The 20,829-nt window shown below is 64.2% G+C and overlaps 5 protein-coding genes and 1 long non-coding RNA gene across 19 annotated transcripts in view; 1 reads left to right on the top strand and 5 right to left on the bottom strand.

The window, feature by feature from the left end:
• Positions 1-325: 325 nt before the first annotated feature.
• On the bottom strand, positions 326-3,882 carry IL6R (interleukin 6 receptor). 3 transcript variants are annotated; one of them, XM_027904524.1, is made up of 10 exons: positions 3,699-3,882; positions 2,794-3,045; positions 2,587-2,710; positions 2,049-2,233; positions 1,809-1,972; positions 1,589-1,733; positions 1,464-1,507; positions 1,268-1,346; positions 1,068-1,176; positions 326-991 (listed from the first exon to the last, which is right to left on the bottom strand). In XM_027904524.1, the coding sequence occupies exons 1-10, from the start codon at positions 3,796-3,798 to the stop codon at positions 802-804; spliced, it is 1,392 nt and encodes a 463-aa protein (XP_027760325.1). In that variant the 5' UTR covers positions 3,799-3,882; the 3' UTR covers positions 326-801. The 3 variants fall into 3 exon arrangements, with proteins under 3 accessions (XP_027760325.1, XP_027760327.1, XP_027760326.1); XM_027904526.1 differs by having other exon boundaries at positions 1,277-1,346; XM_027904525.1 differs by having other exon boundaries at positions 1,809-1,969; positions 3,699-3,880.
• Positions 3,883-4,060: 178 nt separating this feature from the next.
• ATP8B2 (ATPase phospholipid transporting 8B2) lies at positions 4,061-14,235 on the bottom strand. 4 transcript variants are annotated; one of them, XM_027904519.1, is made up of 27 exons: positions 14,087-14,235; positions 13,035-13,093; positions 12,338-12,451; positions 12,065-12,163; positions 11,844-11,905; positions 11,656-11,728; positions 11,229-11,302; positions 11,004-11,083; positions 10,649-10,807; positions 10,483-10,571; positions 10,208-10,404; positions 9,324-9,532; positions 9,066-9,109; positions 8,825-8,990; positions 8,567-8,755; positions 8,265-8,380; positions 7,948-8,112; positions 7,757-7,868; positions 7,513-7,618; positions 7,242-7,386; positions 6,974-7,157; positions 6,562-6,785; positions 6,186-6,269; positions 5,765-6,010; positions 5,544-5,682; positions 5,324-5,454; positions 4,061-5,244 (listed from the first exon to the last, which is right to left on the bottom strand). In XM_027904519.1, exons 1-27 carry the CDS (start codon positions 14,115-14,117, stop codon positions 4,957-4,959), a joined length of 3,585 nt encoding a protein of 1,194 aa, XP_027760320.1. In that variant the 5' UTR covers positions 14,118-14,235; the 3' UTR covers positions 4,061-4,956. The 4 variants fall into 4 exon arrangements, with proteins under 4 accessions (XP_027760320.1, XP_027760318.1, XP_027760319.1 ...); XM_027904517.1 differs by lacking the exon at positions 14,087-14,235 and adding an exon at positions 13,862-13,973; XM_027904518.1 differs by lacking the exon at positions 14,087-14,235 and adding an exon at positions 13,862-13,973 and having other exon boundaries at positions 11,229-11,299.
• A 284-nt stretch (positions 14,236-14,519) lies between these two features.
• On the top strand, positions 14,520-16,044 carry LOC114068446. Its single transcript, XR_003573602.1, has 3 exons — positions 14,520-14,630; positions 14,759-14,833; positions 15,732-16,044. It is a non-coding gene; the product is annotated as an uncharacterized LOC114068446 (long non-coding RNA).
• Positions 14,607-16,615, bottom strand: AQP10 (aquaporin 10). Its single transcript, XM_027904534.1, has 6 exons — positions 16,463-16,615; positions 15,709-15,835; positions 15,476-15,613; positions 15,270-15,388; positions 14,971-15,188; positions 14,607-14,900 (listed from the first exon to the last, which is right to left on the bottom strand). Exons 1-6 carry the CDS (start codon positions 16,565-16,567, stop codon positions 14,612-14,614), a joined length of 996 nt encoding a protein of 331 aa, XP_027760335.1. The 5' UTR covers positions 16,568-16,615; the 3' UTR covers positions 14,607-14,611.
• A 526-nt stretch (positions 16,616-17,141) lies between these two features.
• HAX1 (HCLS1 associated protein X-1) lies at positions 17,142-18,869 on the bottom strand. Of its 2 annotated transcripts, none has more exons than XM_027904531.1 (8): positions 18,739-18,869; positions 18,457-18,665; positions 18,226-18,368; positions 18,053-18,098; positions 17,859-17,974; positions 17,640-17,771; positions 17,403-17,548; positions 17,142-17,310 (listed from the first exon to the last, which is right to left on the bottom strand). In XM_027904531.1, exons 1-8 carry the CDS (start codon positions 18,789-18,791, stop codon positions 17,166-17,168), a joined length of 990 nt encoding a protein of 329 aa, XP_027760332.1. In that variant the 5' UTR covers positions 18,792-18,869; the 3' UTR covers positions 17,142-17,165. The 2 variants fall into 2 exon arrangements, with proteins under 2 accessions (XP_027760332.1, XP_027760333.1); XM_027904532.1 differs by having other exon boundaries at positions 17,177-17,310; positions 17,621-17,771.
• Positions 18,870-19,551: 682 nt separating this feature from the next.
• UBAP2L (ubiquitin associated protein 2 like) overlaps positions 19,552-20,829 on the bottom strand; it is a 30,030-nt gene continuing 28,752 nt past the window's right edge. For all 8 annotated transcript variants that reach the window (XM_027904507.1, XM_027904508.1, XM_027904511.1 and 5 more), the window contains one exon: positions 19,552-20,471. In XM_027904507.1, the coding sequence (XP_027760308.1) occupies positions 20,376-20,471 (96 nt within the window). In that variant the 3' untranslated portion in view covers positions 19,552-20,375. The remainder of the gene's footprint in view (positions 20,472-20,829) is intronic.

Below are 20,829 nucleotides of genomic sequence, written 5' to 3'. Positions count from 1 at the left end.
CTGGGTGCAGCTGCAGCTCCCTGGGGCGTTGCACAACCCAGTGTGGGGTGGGCACTGCACAGAAGAGGGGGCACGGCCTGGGCGTTCATGGCATGGGGTTTGTGGTGCGGGGGGTGCACAGCACAGGGGGTACAGCCTGGGAGGCACTGGCAGTACAGGGAGCAGGCTGTGGGGGACACGGTGCAGTTGGGGGGCACAGCAAGGCAGAAGGTGCATGGACTGGGGCTACACAGCCCCCTCTCAGCCCTCCACACTGGAGTGACTCCCAGGCAGGGCGGGGCTGCAGTGATCCCTCCATTACTCCCTCCCACAGCATCCATTCCGGTACAAATCCAAAGCATTTATTGGAGCCAAGTTGTCTTATTTCCCCAACACATGCTTTAAAAAGGAGCCCCGGGGGGGTACCAGAGCAGAGGTATGGGGCTGATCCAGCCAGACCCCCCCCTCCCTCCCTGACCCCCGTAGCACTGCAGGGATCAGGCCCTTCCCTTGGGATCCCCAAAGCTGACCCCGGGCCGGCTCTCACGCTCCGGCACAGCCGTGTCTCCAGTGCTGCCACCTCTGGCCATCCCAGCTTGGCCATGGCCCTGAAGGTGCCCTCCAGGACCCAGTTTGGGGCTCCCTCCCAGCTGCTCCTCCATGGGGGTGGCACTGATTCCCCTCCTCAGAGGGTGTCCCCAGCCACAGAACCACTGGATAGAGGGGGGAGCTGCTCCCAGAGCCACATCACAGTCCTGGGAACCCTGGGGCAAGCGGGCCCCACCTGCCCCCCAAGCACCTGCCAGCACATTCAGCCTCTTGCTACTGCCTTGAGGAGGAACAGTCCACGAGGGTGACATGGAGCGTTCCAGGGGCCGTGGGGGTGTGGCAGGAGAGCAGGGGGGTGTCACTGAGTGGGGGACTAGGGAGGCCCAGGGGGACCAGCACATGCTGCCCCTCACCCTCCGGCTTGGTCCCCCGCTGCCTGCCTGTCCACCACATCTGCCTGTACCTGCAAGGGCAGAGAGTCTGGGTCAGGGAGGGCAGACAGAGAGCCCCCTGGCCAGGCACCCCCCCCCAGCACTCACCTCACCACGATGCCAACAAAGAGGGCAATGCCCAGGAGCAGGCTCCCCCCGGCCACCAGGAAGGCATAGGGCGATGACATGGGGTGGGCACTGGGTTCCATGACAGACCCTGACACAGAGAGAATGGATGGGCTCATTGTGTGGACGGGGGACCTGGGTGTCCCAGCCCCCCAACCCCCAACCCAGGAACCCCTCCTCACCACCAGCACCATCAGCACGGTCCTCCCAGAAGAGCTCCGGGGGCAGCGTCACCTCATAGTTATCATCGTCCGTGGGGAACTGCAAAAGAAAGCAGGGGTGCACAGTGGGATGGGGCAGCCCCCACGCCCTGGGTGTCCCCTTGTCCCACGTGGGGACAGGAGTATGTGGTAGTCCCCAGGGCTGGGGCCATCCCACCTGCGAGCTGAAAGGTCCCATTTCAGAGGTGAGGTCCCTGGGGTCTGCAAGATGAGGGGGGAGCATGAGGCTGGGGGACCCCCCACAGACCCCCCCACCCTCAGGGCCCCGTGTCCCACTCATACCTGTCCAAGGGGTGCCCACAGCCTCCCGGCTCCACTCACTCCATGAGCCGTGGCCGAACTCATCCTGCGCCCTCACCTGCACCACGTGCTTCGTCCCCCGCCACGCGTCGCGGATGTCCAGCCACGTTGTCGTCACCTGATCCACCTGGAGGGGACACAGGGCTGGGGACAGCCTGGACAGGGACCGGCAACAGCTGCATTCCAGGGAGCGGGCTCTCACCTCCATGAAGGCTGGGGCAGGCTCGGGGCGGTAGCGGACCTGGAAGCGGAGCCAGTAGAAACGGGGGTCCCAGGACGAGGGGTAGGACCAGTTGACCCGCAGCCACTGAGGTGCCTTCTCCAGCGCCTCCACCGTCACATTGAGGGGGGGATCAGGCTTCACTGCTGGGGAAGGGGTGGCTCAGGGCCTGGCACTGTGCCCTTGGCCACCCCAGCCCCCAGTAAGAGGGGCAGCACTCACGGACACCGCTGAGGGTGATGATCTTGTCTTCGCCGGCCAAGCCGCTGGCGCTGCTGCTGACACACGTGGACACCACGAGGTGTTTGGTGTCCTCGGTGCCAGGTGGCACCTTCACCCGGCAAACGAACTTCCGTGCCTTGGAGAAGTAGCGGCACCGCTGCTCTGTGGCGTTCTCAGCCGTGAACCTGTGGGGCCACAGCTCAGTGGGGGCTGCAGCACGCACCAAACCAGGCACGGGGCAGCTGGGGGGCACACATCCTGTGCTGGGGGGTCCCAGGCAGCACAGGGGAAAGGGTCTGTGGGGAAGGAAATGTTCCGTGTCATGGGGTCCCAGGCAGTATGGGGGAAAGAGTCAGTGGGGAAAAAACACATCCCATGCTGTGGGGTCCCAGATCCCAGGAGCTGTTAGGGAAAGGATTTGCAGGGAGGGAAGCATCTTGAGCTGTAGCCTCCCAGATGGCACCGGGGGAAGGGTCCAGTGACACGTTCTGTGCCGTGGGGTCCCAGTGGCACAGTGGACACAGTGACAGTGGCTCACCTCCGCTTCACCCAGAGCACTGCCCGTGTCCCCGGGGACGGCTTCGTCTGCTGCGGCCACTCACAAATGACATCCTTGTCGTGGCTCCGCCGGTAGCAGGACACTCGGGGGGTTTCGGGGGGCTCTGCAAGGCAAGGAGGTGCTGAAGGACAGGGCCCATAGTGGGCAATCCTGCCAGGGACTTCCCTTACCCCGGCAAGGACCCACCTTCCACCAGCAGCCGCAGGGAGCGCAGCGGGCGGCTCCCCACGGAGCAGACGTAGCGCCCCGAGTCCTCGTAGCGCAGTCGCTGCAGGAGCAGCACGTTGCCCTCCCCCAGCCGTCGCCCACGGCCCCCCGGCACTGCTGCTCCCCGCTCCTCCACCTGCCACCACACCGACACATTTGTGGGCACCTCGTCCCCGCAGGTCAAAGTGATGTTGGCTCCCAGGCGGCCCAAAACCACGTTCCGTGACAGTCCTGTGGGGGCAAGAGGGGGTCAGGTGATGAAGAGGAGACCTCGGGTGCAGTGAGTGTCCCGAGATGAGGGGGGCTCCCCACGTCCAGTGGCTGCTTGGGGTCAAGGCACTGAGCTGGAGAGAATGGCAGCGGTTCCCCACGGAGTGGGGCACTCAGAGCCGTAGGGGTGGGCACGGCAGCACCAGACGGGGTGTGTATTGAGGGGTCTGGCGGTGGAGAGCACGGCTCGGGGAGGGGGCAGACTGGGGCGGGTGGTGCCGGAGGGGTTAAGCGGCAGCGCTGGCTGGCGGCCCCAGTGAGGCCTGGGCTCCCTCCAAAGGTCAACGGCCGGCATGGACCTGCTGTTCCCTTTGGCTCCTGCTTCTGGGAACGCACCCTGTACCCAGGACACAGCACCCACGACGCACCACACAGCACCCAGCACCCAGGACACGGCACTCAGGACACAGTCCCCAGTCCCAGCACCCACCTTAACCCTCCTCTCCAGCACCCCCAGGGGTGCCCGGTATCCCCACCCGCCAGGCTCCTGCGGGGCAGGCAGGGAACCCGCGTGTGTCTCCTCGCCGTGTCCGGACCCGCGGGGCGCCGGTACCCGGAGGGGCTCGGGTTCCCCACCCCCTTCCCCGGCCCCGCATGGTGCCGGTCGCACTCACCGGAGGGGCCGCAGGGCCGCCCGGCGGCCGCGAACGGGAGGAAGAGGAGGAGGAGGAGGAGGAGGCGGGGGAGGAGGAGCGGCCCCGGCGGCCGCGCCATGCGCCCGGTCCCGGGCAGAGAAACATCGGCGGGGCCGGCGGTGCCCGCGGTTGTGAAACCGGGCGGAGGGGCGGGGGCGGCACGTGCGCCCCGGGGGGCGGGGACAGCGGCACCGGGGGGCGGACCGAGCCGCCACCGCCCCCTCCCACCCCCGGATCCCCCCGGACACAGCACACGCGGCAGAAGCTGCTCAGAATAATATTTTATTTTTTAAATAAAAAAAAGCTGGTTTTTGGTTCTTTTTTTTTTTTTTTTTTTTTTCCTCAGTGGAGCCATAAAACGATACAATTCCGCCAAACAGAAACGAGTAATAAATTATCCACCCCTCCACCGAAATAACCCCAAACAGCCCGTAAACCAACTCCAGCCCTCACCAACACCCGTCTCAACAGGCTCATCTTTGGCATTGCGTCCCCGGGACCCCAACACTCCCGGAGACCCCGGGGGATCCCCCAGTGCCCACCCACACCCCAGGAGCGCTCAGTCCCGCGGGAGCTGGCGAGGAGGAGGGAGGAAGCAGAGGCCGAGGGTTGCGCAAGACCCCGCGTGGGAGTGAATCACGGCAGCTGCCAACACCCCAATCCCTGCAGCAAGGGAACGCTTCCCCTTTCCCACCCGGCACCCGCCGTCCTGCTGTACCCCGAGGCGGGGGGACAAGGAGGGTGACCTTCCTTCCCTCCCTGTTCTCTCCTACCCAAACAAGAAACAAGTTGCTCTGTAAACTCGGAGGGCTTTTCCTTCCTTTTTTTTTTTTTTTTTTTGGTTGCTATTTTTTTGTGGGTGTTTTTTTCCTTTGTTTATATAAAAAGAAGACACGTGGGTGAGGGATGGTGAGGGGGCCACAGCCCCCCCAGTGCCCTCCACCTCTGGCATTGATACATTCGTGTGTGATGGGGTGTTTGCACTCCGTGGAGGTAAATACTGACAGAGGAGCGAATGGGGGCTGCTGGGGACGAGGTCAGTCTGTCCGTCCACAAGCCCCAGGGAGGGAAAGAGTATATTTTTGGCTACAATGTGATAGTCCAGACTTCTCCAAACCTCAGCACAACTTCTGCTCCCACCATGGGACCCTCTCGACAAAGGTCTTTGCCCTCCCCAGAGTCAGGAGGAGAGGAAAGGGGGCCCCGGCTGCACTGGAGGGGATGTGACCCTCCAGCCTCACACCTTGATGGTCTTGTCAGCCGTGCCACTGGGGCTGCCGGCACCGCTGCCCTCACCGCCCTTCTTCTTCCACAGGGTCTCAATCCAGCTGGTGCCGGGGCGGGAGGTGAAGCTGGAGAGCGCCAAGGAGCTGAGCCGCATGTTCTTGCCAGACATGATGAGCTCCCCGAATCCCTCCTGGTGGGAGAAGGCGTAGCCGGAGCGGCGCGAGCCCACACGCCCCGCGCGCCGCATGCACCGGTGCTGCGTCTTCTGCTTCTTCCGAACCAGCTGCGTGTAGCGCACCTGGGACACAGGGACAGCGTCAGGGACCCGCAGAGACACCTGTCCCCAGGGACAGGGCCCCGTGCCCGTGCACTCTCACCGTGTCCGACAGTTCAGGTTTCAGGTCCAGCTTGAGGAAGCGAAAGGCCACAACGGGCACGATGCAGACCACAGTGGTGAGGGCGATGGTCAGCCAGACGGTGGGCTGGGCCAGCGTGTTCTGTGCGTTGCCTGCGGGGAAAGCACGAGTCCAGCGAGAGCCAGGCTGGGGCAGCACCCTGTTGGGGTCGGGGGTACAGGGCAGAGCTCCAGGGACTCACCCACGAAGCGGAACTGGTTGGGGAACTTTCGGAAGAGGCCATCACTGTGCATGGTGAAGAGGATGGCGAAGTAGGCGGCCAGGCTGCCCCAGATGAAGAAGTGGTTGATGGCCGTCCAGAATCCCGTGTCCAGCCCGATCTGGAGGGATGCAGGAGGAAGCAGGGCTCCGGGGATGCCCAAGGTGCCCCAAGGGACTGGGGCTGAGCAGCCACATCCCTACCTGCACACTGACAACAATCACAAGGGAGGTGGCGACGGTGACGGCAAAGGACTGGTAGTCAGCCAGCTGGGCACCGTCGTCACGGGTGGCGTCAGCGAAGACACCGTAGGGGATGAAGAACATGAGGACAGATGTGTAGATGCCCTGGGCGATGCAGATGAAGAACTCACGCTTGTTGAAGAGCAGGTTCAGCTGCCCAGGCTCGTAGAGCTTGGGGTACTCCATGCTTCGCTGCTCTGGCACATCCTGGGGGAACAGGACGCTCTGGGCACCGCCCTTTAATCCTGGGCAGGCTACAGCCCACAGAGGGACAAGGACAGCCTGGCCTGGGCACCCAGGCAGCCCTTCTTCCCACAAAGAGGACACAAAGGGGAGTGGGGCCAGCTCCTCACACACCCAGAGACCCTCTCACTGCCCATACCTGGTCAAAGATACCCATGGCAAGCACAGGCAGCGACGTGTAGACAATGTTGTACAGTGTGATGAAGTACTGGTCGTACACGGTCTGCATGGAACAGAGTGCTCAGGGGGGCACGATGCCTGCCCACCCTGTGCCCCACCCATCCCCAAAGTCCGTGCGCCCACACCTGCAGGGACAGGAGAGCTGCCTCCACCCCCCTGGGCTTGCCCACCCTGACACGGGCTCCTCGCACCCACTGCACGCTGGATCCCAGGCTGGGCCTGCTGGCTCGGGATGAGTCCCCAGGGGGAGCCCAAGGACCGGGACCTGCTTTCGAGCCAAGAGGTCCCGCAGGCAAACCCTCTCCAGCTCTGAATTCGAGAAGCCACCAACCCACCTGCGCCGAGAAGCCGCAGAAGAAGCCAAACCAGAAGTGGACCATGGTGAAGGCGAAGTTCTTGTAGAAGAAGTAGCAAAGGAACTTGCACATGCGCAGGTAGGACCAGCGCCCGTGCACCAGGAGCAGGCGCTGCAGGAACTTGAACTGGGAGAAGGAGTAGTCAGAGGCCAGCACGGCCTGGATGCCCTCCTGCCCGCTGATGCCCACCCCAATATGGGCAGCTGCAGAGGAAAGAGAGACTGGAGTGAGGAGAGGGCTGCCAGGAGCACGGGGTATAGAGTGGCAACCCCAGCACAGGGACTGCGTTCCTGTGGGGCACAGAGGGGTGAGCACAGAGGCTGCCATGGGCCCCGGGATGGTGCAAGGGGGACCCTGTCCCTCCCATGGTCCCCCAGACCCCAGGCCTTACTCTTGATCATGCTGACATCATTGGCCCCATCCCCAATGGCCAAGGTCACAGCTTTCTTGTACTTCTTCACCAGCTCCACCACCTGGGCTTTCTGCAGGGGTGTGACACGGCAGCAGATAACAGCCTTGCAGGCACACGCTGTCTCCAGGAATTCCACCTCCATGTCTGCCTCCAGCGCATGGGCCTGCAAGGAGAGCAGGGGACAGTAAGGTCACAGCCCGCAGCCGGGCACAGGGCCCTGTCCTGCCTGGCGCTCCCAGGGCCCTACCAGGCTGTGCCCATTGATGACCAGGGCGTATTCGCCTGCAATGGCTTCCAGCACAGAGGTGAGCTTGGAGGAGGAGAGTTTCTCCTGGTAGGAGAATCCATTGCCCACAGAGCGCGATGCATCCATCATCTTCTCTCGGGCTTTCCTGAGGAGAGAGAAGGCACGGGGGGCCATGGGGCCTGACTCAGGGCCCTCTCATATCTCCAGCTCCCCCAGTTGTAGCTGCGCCCCACGATGGCTGCAGGTATGTCCTGTGCCCCCTGACCCTCACCTGAGCTCCTCTCGCACCTCCAGCACAGTGTGGCCTGTGACAATGAACACCTCCGTCATGTCATCTGTCAGCATCTTGCAGGAGTAGCCGATGTTCACGGCTGTTTCTGGGGACAGGAAACCAGGGGCTGAGCCAGGGTCCATTCAGGAGAGTGACCATCCCACCAGCCCCCAGGCAGGGGAGATCCAGCCCCCAAACATCCTCATCTCCAGCCAGCCCAGACCCTGCCCCAGCCACGCCTCACCCTGCTTGTCACCCGTCAGCACCCAGATCTTGATGTTGGCCAGCGTCAGAATGGCAATGGTTTCGGGGACCCCCTGTTGCAGTTTGTCCTCGATGGCTGTTGCTCCAAGCAGCTGGGGGACCCAAACACGAAGGAGGTCAGCAGGGACTGCCCCCAGCCACCATTCACTCCTCAGTCCCCAGCCCACCTACCATCATATCGTGCTCCACCTCATCATAGAGCCGAGCCAGGCGATCCTCACGGGCCTCGGGGGCACTGCCAGCCCGGTGCAGCCGCTCAGACCAGTCCCTGTAGTAGTTCTCCTCCAGGTCTTTGTAGGCCAGCATCAGTGTCCGCAGCCCCTCGGCAGCATACTCCTGCAAGTGGTCAGAGCTGGGAGTGCTGGCAGACCCTGACGGTGTCCCCAGACCCCAGTGGTGTTCCTAGGTCAGGGCACAAGTGTGGCTTGGTGCTCCCAGGCAGCCACTCTTCCCTCCCCACCCTGCCCCCAGGACCCTGCCCCACACACATTGAGGTGGTCGGTGGTGACGCTGGTCAGGTCCTGGTTGACGGGGTGCAGCCGCTCCAGAAGGATGGTGTCAGCGCCTTTGCAGTACAGCCGGATCTTGCCCTCAGGGCAGCGGACTACGGGGTGCAGGGGACAGGATGCCTGGCTTAGGGGTGAAGGAGCAGGTCCTGCTCTGACCCCACAGCCACGTCCCCGTTAGCATGGGACTGGTCCCCCAGCACACCACGCCGAGCCCTGCACCACAACCCCGCACAGCCTTCCCGGTCCCACAGGCCCCGTGCCACGCACACCCAGCACCTCACCGATGACAGACATGCGCTTGCGGATGTTGTTGAAGTCCAGGATGGCCAGCAGCTGGTAGGTGATGGCTTGACCCAGCTCGTGCACCGTGATGGTCTTGGGTGTGCGGAACCGGAACACGAAGCCAAAGTTTCTGGCAGCTGTGACGAGCGCTCCCTCGTCCGGGGACTGTGCCTTGTACAGCAGCTCCCCTGGGGACAGCACGGGGGTCAGTGCCAGTGTCCCACGCCCCACAGGGACAGGTCCTGCCCCACGCCCACCTTCGCTCTTCTCCTCAGACATGACGGTGTGGCAGAGTGAGAGCAGGCGGAAGAACTCGTGCACGTGGGGGTCTCCCAGCTTGACGGCCTCCAGCAGGCTGTGGTCCCAGAACTGGAACCGCGGGTCTGCCAGTGGGTTGAAGGAGAAGTTGACTGGCTCTGGCCTCTGGTGGGGGCAGAAACGGGGTTACTCCCCTGCGGCACCTGGCGTGGGCAGACACCAACCTGGCGGCATCCTCACCTCTCCCAGCTCCGCCTTGTGACCCAGCACATCCTGCACGTCCCCTGCGAACCAGAGCATGGAGTTAACCACCACAGGAACCCAACGCTGCTGCCCCACCAGCAGGCACACCCACGGGGGCCACAGCACAGCAGCAGCCCCACAATGCTCCTGCTGAGCCCCCTTGTCCCCTGGCTGCCCCAAAAGGTCCGCAGGAGGGGAGTCGTGCACCCCCACCCTGAGGGCAGCCCCAGCATGGCCCAAGCAACCAGCGCTCACCGTAGCTGTGCCCATTCACGGAGCACTTGCTGAAGACCATGATGTTCTGGGTGAGGGTGCCAGTCTTGTCAGAGAAGATGTACTCCACCTGCCCCAGCTCCTCATTGAGGGTGGTGGTCCGGGCCTCGGCTGGCGTCTGGCGCTTGGCACAGTACATCTTCTTGTCCCAGTTGATGAAATAGCTGTGCCCAAGCCGGATCACCTCCACGCTGTGAGGGGCACGGCCGGGTGTCACTGGGGCAGGGCAGCACACTCTGCTGAGCCAGTGACGGGCACACACCCCCCCATCCCAGACCCTCAGTGCCCGGGGCACCCTGGCACACAGGGTGCCCTTCCCCAGGGCTGGCCCGCACCCACTCCTACCAACAGCCACTGCCAAGCCGGGGCCTGGCACCAAGGTGGCAGCCCAGTGGGCTCCCCAGGAACCTCACATACCTACACACCCGGAATGCCCTCCCCAGCCCCCAGGGCAGACAGCAATGAGCTAGTGGGAGGGGTGGGGGTGACACGTTCTTACCTCGGGGCTAAGGGTGACAGAACCCATGCTGGGGAACGAAAAGAGAGAGAAATTAAAAGAGAGAGAGAAGGGGACAGTACAGGAGCCTGGGAGCTGTAGGAGGGCAGAGCAAAATAACCAGCGTGCAGCCAGGGCAGAGAGAGACGAGCAGCCAGACACACACAGCCGGGAGGACCCTGAGGGACCCGTGGGGGTCTCAGGTCTTGGGGCGTCCCTGAAGGCAGACATGACCTGTCAGCAAGAGAGCAGCCACACCCACCCCACACACACAGCTCTGCCTGTGGGTCTCCATCCCTGTGTTCCCCCCCCAGAGGGCACCCCTAATTCCTTACACACCCTCAGCCCAGCCCCTCAGCCCCTGCCCTACCTCACATAGAGCGAGATGGGCACCACAGTGTTGAGGATGATGATGTACGACCAGAAGGAGAGGAAGCCAGAGAAGAAGGCACTGTGCACCCCCTCGTCCCAGGGTAAGTAGATCTGGAAGCAGAAGCCCACCTCGTGCTCCCAGATGGCATTACCAATGGCCAGGATCACTCCCATGCACACCAGGAACCCAAAAATCTGGAGATAGGACAGGACAGGACATCAGAGCCCTGACTGGGCCAGAGCCAGGGCTCCCAAAATCTGCCTTCTGCATACCCAGAGCACCAGTGTGTTCATCAGCCGGTCGATGCTCGTCCGCTTAAACTTGGTCCGGCCGCTGTTCTGCATCAGCTTCGTGTCGGGCCCTGGGGAGCAGGAAGGCATCAGGGGGGTCTCTCCCTCCCCTCTGTGCAGTGCAGCTGCAGCTGCTGCCTCAGCCTACCTGCGAAGATGACGAGGCCAAAGCACCACTCGGTGTTGCGCAGGACACAGCCCCGCAGCAGCATGTTCTGGTTGCTCAGGGGGTACTTGTTCTCCTTCCAGTACAGCGTCCCGCCAAACTTGTCAAGCTTGTTGTTGGGGGGTTCACAGACCACCTCGCCTGGGTGCAGGGGATGGCTCAGCTGGGCCTTGCCTTCTTCACATGGCCAGCTGCATCCCAGTGCCCCAGCACCATCCCTGGCTCCCCAGAGATCCACTTGGAGCCGCAGGACAAGGCTGTGTGGCTGATCCGAGTCTCTCCAGGGTGGTGGAGGAAGGGGCTGCCCCGTGGCAGAGGGCTGGTCACGGGCACTCACCGTCAAAGCGAGCCAGCTTGCTGGTGTCCCCCAGCTCCACGGTGACAGGTATGGCCTGGCGCACCTTCATGTTGGTCTCTCTGCCGGCAAGGAAGCACCACATTAGGGACAGCCTGACAGGGAGGGCCTTGGCAGGTGCTGCCTGGCAGCTCCCACCCTGCCTACAGCCCAGTCTCTCCCTCCCAGCTCCTTCCCCAGCCCCACACGGTGAGCAGGAGCACCCACCCGTCCAGCTCTGCAGTCTCTATGTAGCACAACCCATGGGGTTCGCTGCTGGAGAGGAGGAGGAGGTCGGCCTGCTGGGAGAGACACGTGAAGGGTTGTGCCGACACTGGGGCTCCACGACACCTTCCCCAGGGAAGCTCCTGGCCCCTGGATGTCAGCAGGGTCCCTGAAGCCTCTGCAAAGGCTGTCCCCAGCCCCACGCATCCTTTGCACCCAGGCCTGGCCACCATTGCCCCAAGCACTCGGAGTTCAAACAAAGCTCCGACTCTCCAACCTAAACGCAGCTTCCAGGATGAGAAGTTGCTGATGTCCCCACCCCGGGAGATGATGGAGAAGGACAAAGGCAGAGTGGGGGCAGCACCATCCCATTATGCAATCCCTTCATGCCACCCAGCTGGGACCATCCTCGTCTCAGGTTCGCACTCACCGCCACAAACTGGTTATTCTCCAGCTTGATGATGTCTCCAACACGTACATTCATCCACGGCTCCTGCCGGAGGCTGCGCAGGGACAGTGGACTGGAATCAGGCAGGAGGCCTGCCCTGCCCACTGCCCTGTACTGCATCCTGCAGGGCCCCAGCCCCCTCCCCACTGCCCCATCCCTGTGACACTCACACTCCACCGATCAGCACCTGAGACTGCCGGTTGTTCACCTGGTTGTCACTTTTATGGCGGAACTGGAAGCGGGGGGAAGAGATAGCAGTGTCAGCTCCTTGGGGACAGGCTCCTGCTTCCCCTCTGCCCTTGCAAATGCCACGGCCCTGGGCACTGCACCCCCACACCAGAGTCCCAGCTCCCTGCCCAGCGCACAGAGGGGCACAGGGGAAACCACTCACATAGTCATCAGTGGCGTCTTTGACAGCTGTGATGGTTAAGACAAGAACCAAAGGCACGATGGTGGTGAACCAGGAGAGTGAAGAGATCTGCGGGATCAGCTGGGGACAGGGAGCAGGAATTACAGGAGAACTGGCCAGCCCCAGGCCCATGCTGCCCCTGCTCAAGGGTGCCAAACCTCCACTATTCCAAGGCGTGGGAGTGCCTGGAGCCCTCCTGGATGCCCAGGCGGGGAAGGAGAGTGTGGGGAGTTCTGCCTGCCCCCCAGCACTCACCTGCAGGATGAGGAGGAAGAGGAAATAGGTGTTGGCTACTTCCTGGAACTGCTCAAAGAGGTTGACAGGCAGGAAGGTGACAATGTTGTACTTTGAGGTCTTGATGCAGTTGCTCTGGGGATGGAGGGGGTAAGAAGGTGGTACACAGGCTGCCAAGGCCCCATAGCCCCCAGCCTTGCTCTGGAGGGCAGGGCTGTTGCTCACTGTGCTCTTGGGGGGCTCTGGGCAGCAGCCTGGACTCCCAGCTCCTGTCCCTACACTACCTCTGGCCTCTTCCTTGAGAAGCTGATTCCTCTGCCTTGGTCACCAGCCAGGGCCCAGCCTCCTCTAGTGGTGCCCTGCAAGGGTGACCCCAACCCAGACCCCCTGCTCCCCTCTCTGCAACCAGCCTTGGAACAGCCAGGGATAACCTCCAGCGTCAGGGGGAGGCCAAGGCGAGTGCTGTCCCTCCCCCAGCACCTTTGGAAGCTGATCCATAAGGGATGAGGGGCTGAACCCCTCACACAGAGCACACTGTGTCCCCTAGCCCCACAGCTCCCTTGCCATTCATGTCATCAGCACAATTTTCTCAGGGACAAACATCTATTTTTGTTGTCGTTAACACCTCCCTTCACTGACCCACGGGTGACTCAGGCCCCAGCCCCCCCAAAGCTGCCCAAACACCCCTGGGAGGGGGTTCAGCTCCCCTCTCACTCACCGCGTACTGGAACTTCTCGTTGTACTCCCGAGCGTTGGCTCGCACTCGCCGCTCCTCCTCTGCAACACAGAGCCCCATCAGCCCTGTGCACCCTGACACCCCCTAAACCTCGACCAGCCCTGCACTCTGACACCTCCTGCACCCCCCCCCCCCCCCCCCCCCCCCCCCCCCCCCCCCCCCCCCCCCCCCCCCCCCCCCCCCCCCCCCCCCCCCCCCCCCCCCCGCACCCTGACACCCTTGCACCCCAACCACCCCTGCACCCTGAGAGCCTGCCAAGCCAGTCCCAGAGACCCAGAACCAGGGAAGCTCCCCAGATGTGGCCCTTGTGCTCCCCCATGCCAGGACCTGTGCCCTGGCACCTGCAGAATCCCAGTGCAGCTTATCTGTACTCCCCACCCCCAAAACCTGCACCTCCAGGTCCCCCAAGCCTGCACTTCCAGACCCCTGCTTATTTGCATCCCCAGAGCCCCAGATTCTGCATCCCCCATGTCTTGCTTGTCTGCTCCTCCAGCTCGGCACCACCAGCGTGCCAGACCCTTCCAGCCCTGCACGCCCAGGCCGCATCTCTGCACCTCCAGCCCTGCTCACCTGCAACCCCACAGCCTCGGCCGGGAAGACCCAGATTCTGCACCCCCAGAGCGCATCTCTGCTCCCCTAGACACCCAGACCTGCACAGCTGCACCTCTGGATTCACAGCCCTGCACCCTCAGCCCTCCAGAATCTGCATCCCCAGACCTGCCCAGTCCTGCTCGGCCGCAGCCCCGGCCCTCATCCCTGCACCCCGGGCCCCCATTCCTGTTCCCCCGCCCTGCCCATCCCGCACCCACCCGGCCCGCCGCGGGCTCGGGCCCGCGGCCACTTCTCGGGCATCTCCCGGGGTACCGTCATGGCACGGCCCCGGCCCGGCCCGGCCCGGCCCGGCCCGCGCTGCCGCTGCCGGCCCGGCCCGCCCCGCCGCGTTACCGGGGCAACGGCCGCAGCGGGGCCTACCGGGGCCCGCCCGGGGCCCGCCGCCGCCTCCCCGGGCCCACCGCGACCCCGGCCCCGCTCACCCGGGGCCCGGCGGGCCGCGCACCGCTCCATGTCCCGCGGCCCCGCAGCCCATGGGGAGCGGGCGGGCGGCCGGGCCGGGCCGGGGCCGGTGCCGCTGCCGCCGCCTCAGCTCCCCATGGCCGCGGCGGCGCCGGGCGGCGGCGGAAGTGAGGGGGGTGGGCGCGGGGGAGCGGCCGAGATGGCCCCGCAGTGGCCCGGAGGGTCCCGGATCACAACCCTCGGGTACCCGGAGCACAACCCCCAGGTGCCCGGAGCACAAACCCCAGGTGCCCCGGCCGGCGGAGCCGCTCCGGAGGGGCCCGGGGAGCCGGGCGGTTCCTGGAGGGCCAGAGGCAGCCACAGGGGGTATTAGGACGAAGCCCCGGGTCCCACTGGGACAGACACCCCCCCCTCACTAGCAGCTTGTGTCAGCCAGGTCCCTCTGCAGCCAGGCCTGGCTGGCCTGTCCCCCCCGGGGGGCTGGGGGCCACTGCATTCCCCATGCCCCTGCACACCCACGTCTAGAGACGAGACGCCCCGTGACCTCAGGACTCGTTTAATAGTGTGACGGGAGTGGCAGTGGGGACCGTGCTGCTGGTGTGGGGTGGCGGGGGGTTCCCGGCAGGCACTGTCCCCCCAGTGTCCTCCTTGGATGACACCTCACTGTCGAGTTCAATGTTTTTGTTCACCAGGACGATGGAGCCCTGCTCTTCCAGGGCATCGCCGTCCTCCTCTGGGTAGTGGAAAGCCACGCAGAGCTGGTACAGGTATGTGCCCATGGCGGCTCCCAGCAGCGGTGCCACCAGGGGCACCCACCACCACCCGTTGCCCCTGCTGGGGATGGGGCAGGGTGAGCAGAGGGTCACCCCTGCCACCCTCACCTCACCCCCTTCCCTCTACCTACCTGAAGACCTCCGGACCCCAACCTGCCACGTAGGTAAAGAGCCGGGGCCCGATGTCCCGCGCGGGGTTCAGGGGGCAGCCACAGTTGGCGCACATGGAGGATTCGATGGAGAGCACCAGCATGGCCACGACCACAGGTTCCAGGCCCTTGGGGACACCTTTGTTGCGGTTGTCCATGACGCCCATGACACACACTATCAGCACCCCGGTGCCAATCACCTGCAGGGGTGACATGGCAGCTCAGCACCCTGAGGACTGGCATCGTCAGAGAGGGCTGGGGGAGCTGACAGTGGCACCCGCCTGGTCCACAAAGCCGTTGGCGACAGACACGTAGTCAGCTGGGTAGGTGGCGAAGATGGAGGCGGTTTCCCGGGGGCCGGACACGGTCAGGGTGCCGTTGCTGTAGTGCCAGATGGCATCTGTGGGGCAGAGGCAGAGCCTGTCCGTGAGCCTGGCCAGCCTGGCACCGCCATGGGGTTCCCCAGCCCGGTGCTGCCCTTCCGTACCATAGTAGAGGATGTAGACAACTCCAGAAGCTAGGAAAGATGCCAAGGTCTCCACGAGATAGAAGATGGGAAACTTCCACCAGGGGAACTGCTCCGTCAGGAACATGACGAGGGAGAACGCCGGGTTCATGTGGGCCCCTGCAACCGAGCAGGGAGAGGGGCTGGGAGGAAAGAGTCCTGGGGGCCTCAGGACTGGGGGATGGCAGGAGCTGGTACCCCCTCCTCAGCCTCACCAGAGATTCCTCCGGCTACGTAGATGCCCGCCATGACAGCCAGGGCACCCGCCAAGTAGGCGGTGATGAAGTTCCCCTTCGTCTCTTCGCTGGTGACCCTCTGTGCGACGCCGCTCAGGGTGATTATCTGGAGAAGAGGGGTGTGCCCACCTCAGCCCCACCAGCCCTGTACTGAGACACCCCCTCCACTGACACCACGGTGCGGTGAGGCGAGGGCCGTGCCGGTGCCACCTCCATGGTTTTGCTCCTTGGACACTGGACAGGCACTGGCAGGGAGGTGGTTGCTGCTCTCACTTGTGGTTTTGACAGGAAAGCAGTCAAATTATTAGCAATTAAGTGAACTGCTTCCCTGGGGAGGTGGTGGGGAAGAGGTGCCACGGCACAGCCACGGGGACACCGTTTGCCATCATGGGATGCAGCCAAGAGCAGCTCCAGAGCCCCAAACTCTGCCTGCTCCGAGGCAGGAGGAATCGTGGCATGTGCTGCCACACCGTGATTGCAGCGGAGCCGCAGCACAGGGCGGGCCATGCCACAGGAACGGGATCCAGGTGGAAGGACTGGCAGTGCTGAGCTGCACATTCCAGAGTGGCGCAGCCCCAAACACCCCCAGCCCCAGCAAAGGGCGGGCGATGGAGCCCTGGCATCCCTGGCACCTTTCCAACACCCCACCATCAGTCCCATCCCACCCACACGACCCCCCCATCTTCCCCAGCCCACCCGTTTGCACCCCAGAGCCCAGCCCAGCCCTGCTCACAATGAGGACAAAGGTGGAGAGCAGCTCGGCCAGGCATTCCCGCATCAGCTGGTTCCGGATGCGGAGCAGGCGCCGGGCCCTTGTCAAGCAGGAAGCAGAGCCCATGGTGCCAGCTGGGAAGGGGCAGCGGTGGCAGCAGTGGCAGCAGTGACAGTGGTTACAGTGGTGGCAGCGGTGGCAGCGGTGGCAGCAGTGACAGTGGTGTCTTAGTCCCAGCGGATTTTATGAGCCCTGGGGCCAGGTGGGTGATTATGTGTAAACTTTAAACCAATCAGGGCCACACCAAGGGAGACACCTGGCAGGGATCAGAGTCCCCTGTAGGGCTAGGGAACTGTGGGACACCTCGTGATGATGCTGCACCCCAGTAGGGCCAGGTCAGATCCTCCACCAGCTGTGGGGAGCCCAGACCTCACTCAGGTGAGTGGGCACGGGTGTTTCCCAGCCAGGAGCTCCCCTTCCCCTGCCACATCTTTGCCCAAGCTGCAGCTGCAGTCAGTGCTCGTGAAGAGGCCCTGGCTCAGGCCCTCAGGAGTGGCTGTGGGGGGCATTAACTCAGCACCAGGCAGCAAAATGGGAAAGGGAGGTGAGCAGCACAGGCACAGGTGTCCACCAAGCACCTGCATCCCTCAGGCAGCCCCCCAAGAGCCATCCTGGCATCCAGGATGGATCTGCTTCCGAACCCAGCCTGAAGGAGCACAGCAGGTCACTGCTTAGCATAAATAGACTTTATTGCGCTGTACACACACACACACACTCCGCCCCCCCCGGGGGTTCCCGTGGCTCCACAGCACTCCTGAAGGAAGGCAGCCCGCAGCCCAGGTGCCAGCTCCCAGCAGGATCTGACCCACCTACAACAAAACCAGGTGGTGGGAAGACGCTGCTGCCCCGTGCCCGCTCTGACAGCCCCGGCGTCCGTCCCCCCTGCACGTGTCACACATACCGGGTGCTCAGCCAGGGCCCGGCACGGCTACCAGCTGGAGAACCAGTGCCGGAGGAAGCTGCCGAGCACGGACGACGGGTCGCTCGGATTGGGAGGGCGGAGCTCGTCCTGCCGCGGCCACGAGCCCGCAAACTGCGCCAGCTCCCCTGGAGAGGCGGGGAGAGCCCCCTCAGCGGGGCCCCTCCCGCCCCCCGCGCCCTCCCCGGCCCCCCACTCACGGTCGTCCATGTTGAGCACCTCCTCGCGGTAGTCCTTGCCCTGCCCGTCCTCCTTGGTGGTGGTGATGAAGGCCTGGTCCCCCCTCCGGCGCGTCACCGTGGTCTCCCGGCGGCCCTGGCTGTCCTGCACGGTGCGGCGCTCCTCCACCGCCTGCACGGGGTGCCAGACCCTCAGGACCACCTCCCGACCCCCCCCCCCGGGCATCCCCGGCCCCGCCGCCCCCGCGGGAACACTCACCCCGTCAGGCAGAGTCACTTTGGTGACAGACACGCTCTGGAAGTAGGAGCGGGACTTGGGCTCGTCGGGTCTCAGGATGGTCCCCAGCCCCGCCGAGGAGACCTGTGAGTCCAGGTCTGGGGGGAGATGTGACACGGTGGGGACACGGCCCGGCGGCAGCGCAGAGACCCCCGGGCCCCGCTCCCAGCACGCACCTTGGTCTGCCCTGAGGCCGGGAGGAGCCGGGCCAGCATCGTCCAGCTGCAAGGCAAAGCCACGCGCCGGTGACACGGGAGGCAAACCCCGACACGGGGGCGACACCGCGACAGGCGCCGAGCGGCACCAGCAGGGTGCGACGGCTGGGGCGGACCCCAGACCCCTCACCCACCCCCAGGAAGGGTCTCCAGGGCCGGGCCGGGTCTCCGGCGCCCTCGGGGCCCGCCGGGGCCGCGCTGGCGGGGGGGCTGTCCGGGTGTTTCAACATCGAGTCCCGCAGCGGCCGCTCCTCGCCGAGGCTGGGCAGGGCGGGCGCTGCGGAGCAGGGGGAGGTCGGTCAGGCCGAGGAGGCTCCGAGCGGCCCCCAAAGCCCCGCCGAGCCGCGGCTCCTCCCCATGCCCACCGAAGGGCTGCGGGGGCCCTGCCCACGCTCCCCCGAGCGCCCCCAGGAGCTCGCTCATGTCCCGGAACAGCTCCTCGAAGGCGCCGCGGGACGCGCCGGGGCTGAACCCGAAGCCGAAGTCCTGCGGGGGCTGCGCCAGGCCCAGGCCGTCATCATCCTCCTCCTCTTCCTCGTCCCACGCCGCGCCGCCGAACAGCGGGTCCCGGGGCCTGCGGGAGCGCGGCACTTAGACAGCGGGCCGGGCCGGGGGCCGTGCGGGCAGGGCCGGCCGGGCCGCGGTACCTGCGCGGCCCCGGGAACCCGAAGAAGCCGCGGAAGGCGTCGAAGAAGCTCATCCCGCTACGGGCCCTGCCGGTGCCGCCGCCGCCGCAAAGCGCCGCGGCCGCAAAGCGCCGCCGGCTGTCGTGAGCGCCGCGGGGCTCGCCCCGTGTCCCCCCGGCCGGGCCCGGGGACAGCGGGGGCTCCGTCCGGGACCCCCGGCCCTGCACCCCCGGAGCCCGCACCGCCAGGTCCGCACAGCCCCTGCTCCTGCACGCCCCGGGCCCCGCTGAGCTCCGCCGGCACAGCCCGCAGCCCTCCCGCTGCCCCCACTGGGACCCGCAGCACGGGGGGCTCCAGCTTTGCCCACTCCCCCCGCCAGCCCTCGGCCCCTTCACCTTGCAGCTCAGCAGCCATTGCCCTCCTGCCACCCTCATGGTCCCACTGCCCGCCCCAGCGCCCGAGACACCCCTCCGTGACGGCCGAGCCTGTGCCGAACTCCTCCTGGGGACACGGGGGGCGAGGGTGGAGCCCCCCAAGCTCCGAGATGAGCAGTGGAAGGGAAGAAGTGGAAGGTGGGAATCTCGGGGGAAAGGACTTTGACAATGTCCCTGTGCTAGGATCCTGCTGCTGGCCAGAGCTGCAGCCAGGAAGAGGAAAAAATCCACAAAAGCAAGGGACAAAAAGAAAAAACCAAAAACCAACCAACCAAAACAAAACAGCGAGACGGTGGGGAGAGGTGGGGGAAGCATTGCTACCCCCCCCGCCCATCTAGGGCCTCCCACCCCCTGCACCAAAAATAGGGAACCAGGCTGAAAGGTGGAAAAAATACACACATCACTTTGTGATCTTTATTCTCTTCAGTAAATCCCCACTTGGGGCTGCAGCTGAAGGGACCAGGTGGAACTGAAAAATACAAGATCTGGACTGCATAGAAAAAAGAAACAAAAAAAAAAACGAAACAAAAAAAAATCCCCCCCAAAAACCCAACCCAAAAGCAGAAGATACTTACAGCGTGCAAGGGGAGCAGGACCTGCACTCAGGCCCGTGAGGAGGGAGGGGGGCAGATGGAGAATGTAAAATAATGGGGGGGCCCTCTGTCAGACAGCAGTGGAGGGGGGAGGAAATGAGAGAACTAGAGGACGGCATGGGGTTTTTGTTTTTATATACAAGACACATTTATCCATTAAATTTAGAACACGGTACAAAAAAAACACTTCAACTAATTAATCTTACAATGCTGCTCATATCAATTACTGGTCTTATTCCTAATAATAAGGGGGTTTGCTGTAGGCGACTCGCAGCTTCCACTCCTTTGGATCTGAGAGGTTCTGGGGCAGCAGGAGGGGAGAGGGGACAGAAAGGAGTAAAAACCAAAAAAGGCCCCTACGGCAAACGGTTCAGATCTGAATGCAGAGAGAAAAAAAAAAAGGAAAAAAAAAAAAAAAAGAAAAAATACAAATTCTATATTACATACAACAGGAAAGTGGCTGAAGACAGACAACGCAGAGGCGCCTGCGGCCTGCCCTGCGGGACCCTGCCGGGGGTGGGGGCCTGGGCACTCCCCACCACAGGGCTCTCTCCTCCCTGGGATCCTTCAGCATCATCGGGGTAGCCGGGATTCTCTTCCAGAAGCAAAGTGGTGGCGGGGGGGCCCGGCCTCAGTTGGCGCCCCAGCTGTAGCTGTTGTAGGCAGATTTGTTGGCCTGGGATTTCTGGGGGATGGAGCTGCCTTGGCTGCGCTGCCCAGAGCCGCTCTGCAGGAAGGGGCAGAAGGAGAAGCGGGTGGTGAGTGTGGGGGGAACCGGCCCCAGCCCACTCTGCAGGACAATGCCTCAGCCCTGCCAGGCACTGCGGCCACGGCTCCTCCTCGGCGTCTGCTGCTCCACCTCTGGCACTGGGGCTGTCCTGCCTGTGCCCCTGCAGCCCCAGCACCCTCCCCCTGCTCCGTGCCTTCCTCCAGGGCACAGCACATGGGGCCAGGGGCAGCAGGGAGCGGGAAGGGTCAGCGCAGGGACGTGTGTGTCTGCACGCGGGAGTGTGTGTGTGTGCACATACCGACTGAGGGCCTCTCTCCTCACCTTGTGTGGCCGTGGGGGAGAAGGAAGAGGCTAC

The sequence above is a fragment of the Empidonax traillii genome, unplaced genomic scaffold, assembly GCF_003031625.1.
Source record: "Empidonax traillii isolate 1590-97213 ecotype Southwest subspecies unplaced genomic scaffold, ASM303162v1 scaffold1063:size215077, whole genome shotgun sequence".
In the NCBI taxonomy this organism is placed as follows: Eukaryota; Metazoa; Chordata; class Aves; order Passeriformes; family Tyrannidae; genus Empidonax; species Empidonax traillii.
This window is presented reverse-complemented; position numbering and strand designations above follow the sequence as displayed.